Source organism: Rhinopithecus bieti, unplaced genomic scaffold, assembly GCF_001698545.2.
Source record: "Rhinopithecus bieti isolate Rb0 unplaced genomic scaffold, ASM169854v2 scaffold_37505, whole genome shotgun sequence".
Classification (NCBI taxonomy): domain Eukaryota; kingdom Metazoa; phylum Chordata; class Mammalia; order Primates; family Cercopithecidae; genus Rhinopithecus; species Rhinopithecus bieti.
Genome location: NW_016815797.1, coordinates 558,429 through 564,428, shown reverse-complemented (window position 1 = coordinate 564,428; position 6,000 = coordinate 558,429). Strand labels below are relative to the sequence as shown.

At 50.7% G+C, this 6,000-nt stretch overlaps 1 protein-coding gene across 2 annotated transcripts in view; it reads right to left on the bottom strand.

Moving 5' to 3' along the window:
* Nucleotides 1-1,249: 1,249 nt before the first annotated feature.
* BICD2 (BICD cargo adaptor 2) overlaps nt 1,250-6,000 on the bottom strand; it is a 48,785-nt gene continuing 44,034 nt past the window's right edge. The window contains exons 7-8 of one of the 2 annotated variants that reach the window (XM_017853708.1): nt 5,141-5,351; nt 1,250-3,349 (exon numbers count right to left, since the gene is read on the bottom strand). In XM_017853708.1, coding sequence (XP_017709197.1) covers nt 3,344-3,349; nt 5,141-5,351 — 217 coding nt within the window. In that variant the 3' untranslated portion in view covers nt 1,250-3,343. Of the gene's footprint in view, nt 5,352-6,000 lie in introns of both variants that reach the window. The other variant, XM_017853707.1, reaches the window with a different exon arrangement.

The following is a 6,000-nucleotide window of genomic DNA, read 5'->3' as shown; positions in this document are numbered from 1 at the left end:
CTGAAGACTGTGTTCAAGGACCCAGAAGATGAGGATAGGGGGAGGGCAGACTCAGCATCTGGATGCCTGTGCCAATCAAATACAGAAGTGAGCTAGGCCACACTGGGCCATGCACAAGCGTGGGACTGGAAGGCACAGACACTGTCCCTGGAAAGGAGCCTGCCCCACAGGGCCCTGACACCTTATACCTCCCTTCTCCTTGAGGGTCTTCTAGATCAGTTGAGGGCTTTCTTTTCAACCTTTTCCAGGAGTTGGACAACTGCCTCTTTTACTCCATCAGAAAGAATGGTTTAAACAGAAAACAAGTCCCAACAGCTGCTACTAAAACAGAACAGTATCATGAAAGGCTGGAGGTTCTGCAGTGACAGTGAAACGAGGAAAGGTGGTATGGCAGTGCGACTTCAGTCAGGTGGAGGGGTCCTGGGGAAGTGGCATGGCAGCGAGACTCTAGCCTGAGATGGCTTTCCAGAGGGAAGCCATACATGAGTGAAGCCACATAGGCCTGAGTGAGGCAGTCGGATGAGGAGGTGGCAGGAGTGTGCCCTGGTATTTACTGTCCCCTTGACTAGACACTATCCCCTTTTCACACCCAAAAGCAATCACATGAACATGCCCACTGTATATTTGTACATATTCCTACAGACAAATGTGATTCCTGGGTTCAGAGAGTGAGAGTTTAGACAGCAAAGGATTCTACGTCATCTGAATCCCTGCCTCCTCATCAGGATGGCACCAGCTACTCCTTGTTTCAGTCTATGTATACACGATGTGTTCTCACCACCACGCTGCTGTGGCTTCAAACCTGATGCTGCACCTCAGAAGACCCTTGAGGAGGACAGAGGTATAAGGCGTCAGGGCGCTGGGGACAGGCCTCTTTCCAGGGGGCACTGTCTGTGCCCTCCACTCCCACAAATGTGCATGGCCCAGTGTGGCCTGGCTCACTTTGGCCTGGTGGTATATTTGATTGGCACAGGCACCCAGACACCAACTCTACCCTTTCCCTACCCTAATCTTCTGGGTCCTTGAACACATTCCTGTTTCAGGGATGGAATGACAGCCTCCCCACATATACGTGACCCCTCCCCACTCTCCTGAAGGTGGACCCCAGGCTGCTTCCAGCTCCCACTACCAGGGTTACCTGCTAGGTTGGCTTTATTGCTGTTGTTGTCTGAGGCAGTGGAATTACTGTGCCTTGCTTAAACCACAGTCATCTGGAGCACGGAGTCAGAACAACCACAGAGGACAAACATGTGCTTTGTCTTTTTATTATTCTTTATTGGTCCTACCAATGTGACTCTTCACCCAGGCCCACTGTTCCTATGCGCACTGGCTACGTAGGCATTCACATCATATGTCTGCGTCCTGAAAATCTCAATTAATTTCTCCTTCCTATTCCTTTTCCATGCTCTGCCTCATTTTCTCAGAAATTGAAGGCATTTAATTATTACTATTTTTTTGTTTGGGTCTGTGTAAAGTTTCCTTGGCAGGAGAACATGCATATGACTTTAAAATAAAGACCAACATTCTGACACTAAGATAATGCACAGAAAAAATACAGTACTCAGACATCGTTGCAAATAAATACCCCATACAGATGAAGTTATCTCAAATGTAACAATACTTCTTATGAATCAACACTGTAACGGAAGGTAAAAATAGGAGTCCCTACAACTAGGAATAAGAAATGCTTATTCCAGGAAACAGAATTCTTTCATTTTTGTCATTTATATTATTATAATTTTTCCTTTTTTGGAGAAGGAAGGACAGTTTTTCTTCCTCCAAGAGTACCAATTTGACCACTCCCACGAACCTCACTCAGCAAACAAAACAGGATGTAGACCTGGTTTACCAAGGAGTTTTAATGAGTTCTGTTTCCTGAAATTAACAGTGATTAGTTACACCAAGCAAGAGAAGATATAATGTCTCGCTTTCACATTTGCAAAGAATACTATGGCTAACCCTCGTCCCCTACTGCGCGTGCCAACAGAGCGTCGGCCCTCCTGACACCCTCAGCTCTTCACAAACGTGGCGTTCATACAGCTTGCTCAGCTTGTCCCAGAAGGTCCATTTGGTTCCCAAAGCACACTCAAGGTTTTGTGTTTGCTTTCATTTTCTAAGCCCCTGAATTTGCGAGTAAAGAATCACTGACTAACAGAATTTTGCACAATGACTGTTTTCTTTCCCTCAATGAAGATGCCCAGGTCCGGGTGTGAGGAGCGCCTGCCTCACCTGCTGTCCACGCTGGCCTTCAGCATGCCCACTAGCTCTTCCCTGCTCGCTTTCAAGAATGATCTACGCTGGGACACCTCCCTTAACTGATGAAGGCACTACTGGCAATGATTACTAACAAAAAGGTGTTGAAAGAGAACACCCTAAAAGTCGACGACTGTAGAATTTTCTAAGTGTACCACAATTTGGCACAACAACCAGAGTAACAAAACAATTCCAATTTGGAATTTTATTGGTACAGTTGTATAAAATTCTGTTAACCAGTCATGCTTCACAATGTCCTAAAACCCAGAAAACTCTGGAATTTGCAGGTAATACTACTCATTCAATAATTTATCTTTTTTTTTCAAGTGCCTATTACTGTTTTAACCAGAGCAAAGGTCAAGTTTTCTTCTTGTTACATTGAACTATTCCTAAGAATAATAATAATACAATATGAAAAACCCCAGAATCTGAATACCCTGGATTTCTTAATGAACATGGCATTTAAATCTGTAATTTCAAACACGAACCACAATGCCGTATGATCTAAAGGCTGCTGAACCACAGCGTAGATACACGTAGCCGGGCTCCTCGCTGGGTCAAAGCACTCATCTCCAAGTCTAAAGCTACACGCTACGGAGCACACAGCTCTGCCTCGTGCTGACACCAGACAAACACGGCGGGAGCTGAGGCGGACAGCTACAGGACCACGAGCATAGACCACGGCACCTGAGACCGTCTCTACGCAAGGAATTAAGGAAGCAAATATAATATTAAAATATCAAAAGTGCACAGGTTGATCGGATAAAAAAAGAACATGTGTAACAAGGAGCCCCGTGGTGGGCGTTTCCAGCGGGCTCCTGGCGAGCCTGGCAGCCAGGGAAGAAGGGTCTTCGGCCCGTACAGAGGCCTTTCCACGCAGCAGCTCGCAGCATGCTCAACATTAAAGCTTTTTTTCCTCCCATTAAAAACTTGGGGAACACTATTTTGAAAAGAATTGCAGTGGTATATCCAAAAAGTTTCTAAGTGGGCTTTTGGGTTGCCCTTCCTTCCTCCTTGTGGGCCATGAGAGGGAAGGGAAGGGGGCTGCAGTGTGACAGGGCCGGGTGGCCAAGTCCTCCTGGCAGCTACTCTACAGCTGAAAACGGGAGAAAAGAGAGCGTTAGAAAGCGGTCATCAGTCGCTTCCTGTTTATCTGACAACTGAAGCTCTCCACGTGCTGGGAGGGCGCGAGCACGTTAGTTGGCAGAAGAGAAGACCTGCATGTGTTAGGGGGAGCCCAGTGGCTTGAGTGTCTGCAAAGCCCCTTCGGAGTATGGAGAGAAGCTGTGTGCCAGGCTTGCAAGGAGAGGGCAAAGCACGTGCAGGGTGAGCATGCCAGCAGTCATCCCACTGCGAGTCTTGCTGGGGCAGGGGGATCTGGGCCCAGGATTAACACGCAGGGAATATAACATGGGCCTGTCCTGGAGTCTGGAGAGGACCAAGACATACTCGGCACCAAAGGGAAGAGCACGCAGGGTAGACAGCTGTGGGAGGGGGCAACACGGTCTCTCACCAGGTAACTCGAATGCCTCTTCTGCATGAGAGACAAGGCAAGCAGCCTGCAGGAGAGAAGACTGCAGCCTCAGGTCCAACTGGTTCCACGGGGTGACCGGGAGAAAAATACTGAGAAAAGTTCTGCTCAGAATGTGGGAAGGCAGGCGCCTGATCCTGGCGTGGATGGAGCCTCTGGAAATGGGAGAGCCCTACAGCTACCTTTCCTCTTTCTCTGTTGCCATCCCCCAAATTGCACTAAATAAAGAGACCTAAACATCTCCTACCTGTGAATCCTGACCCCATGCAAAGCTTTCCCAGCACCAGGCTGGGCTCTGGCTACAACTGTGGGTGTCCAACCCAGCCAAGCCCCTGGTGGCTCAGACGTCAGGCTAGGGTTTTCAAAGCCCCATGTCTTTGGGACTGAACCCCCTAAGGACAGCCAGATAATTGGCTGCTGGGGTCACCCCAAGTACAAAAGGACAGGCTCTGCACTGAGGACCAAGGTCTGGCCAGACACTTGGACAGCTTTTCTCATGAAAAATGAAAACCTGGGGCCTTGGACCCTGCCCATTTGTCACCTCATAGGCCACTAGACAAGCATCCTGGTCTCAGAAATGAAAAACCGAGCTCTGGATTCCTGGGTTATGGTCAGCTGTGTCTGTGCCATGTGTGTCTGGCCAGCAGAATACAGGGGCTCAGGGCTGCTCTTCTCTGGGCTCGGGGAAGACATTCTGCACTTCTGTCCTGAATATGATTTGCAGTGAAATAGCACATAAACTACAACTTAATCCTTTCCATGAAACTATGCCCAGTGCAGAGCCGTCCTCTGAAGCAGTACCTATACTGCAAGCTGGAACCTCCTAAAACTGCTTTCTAGTGCTGACAGTAGACACGCGAGGAACATGCAAGTTTCAACTCAGGTTCTGCTCCATTTGGGTGCTGAGGGAGCAGGACCAGGACTCCTTCCCTTGGGTTTCCTCAAGGGTGCCCAGGGCTTAGAAGATGCTTTCATCACACATCTGCTGCAAGAATGTGCAGCTCTATCCCCACCTCTGACCCCCACCTAAGAGAGCAGCTGAGGACTGGGTGCTCCTGAGGGGGCTTTGAGGAGTGAGAAGCGACACAAAGCTCTCACAAGTGTCCTGCTGATGCACACGCCCCATGGCGCCTCGGCTAGAATCCTACCCTCTGTGCATTAGTCACGTTAAGATTGACCTAGCGCCGCTGTCCCGCTGCTGCTGGGTTAGTTGAGGTGAAGCAGATGTTAGCTGCAGCGTGCGGCGCCCCACAGCCCCTAATCACAGTAAATGCTGTGCTTCTCGCTGCAGAACACCTGGTTGGCCAGCCCGGTGCCCTCGGCCCTGTCGCTGGCACAGGCACAGGCGTGACTTACGCTCGGGGTGGCTGGCTTGGCCTTCGGGGCAGCTTTGGCGCGGCCACGCCGGGTCTGCTCATGGTCCAGCTCGAGCAGCTCCAGCCGCTGGGTCAGCGCCAGCTTCTGCTGGATGGCCATGCGCAGCAGCGAGTTCAGCGTCTTCTTCTCGTCCTCGGCGGCCGCCAGCTGCCGCTGCATCTCATCCAGCTGTGTGATGTACTCGTCACACCTGTGGGTACCAAAAACATGACTGAGGGGCGGGCAGAGCCGAGCAGAGGAGGGCAGGGCAGGGCTGGGCTGTGCAGCCCTTTGACAGGCCTGCACCAGAGCCATCCTTCAGTGTGTCCTGTGGACTGGAGGGTGGGGGTGGGGGAGAATTATTCTGGCTTATTTTAGCACAGGCTTTGCTCGGACAAATCCCTGATAAGGGTGACAGGGAGGCTTGGGCCCAGGCAGAGCAGCCCTATGAGGCTGGCTTGAGTTTTGCGGTTTTGTGCGGGAGGGGCTGCTGTGCTCATTCAGGGGCATGTAGTGCTTACAGAGAGGCTATGCCCCTCAGTGACTGGGCTTCTTTTAGGAGGCGCGCTCCCCACTTAAAAGGCCTCGAGTTGGCCTGGGGCATCAAGACATGGAGAAGCCATGGCTTCTAGGGTGTGGATGTAAACCTAAGCAGGACTGGGCTTGTCCCCAAGGTCGATGCTTCGTCAGTCTGTGCTGAGCACTGACCGGAGCCAAGGAACCATGTGTGTGGACGCCATCGATAGCTTCATCCCAAAACTCTGTGCAGAGCTGTGGGAGGGTGTGGTCTGTCCCTGGATGCCCTTCTTCCACATGTCCCATATGGGTGGGGCTTGGTAGAGACACAGGGCGGGTTAAAC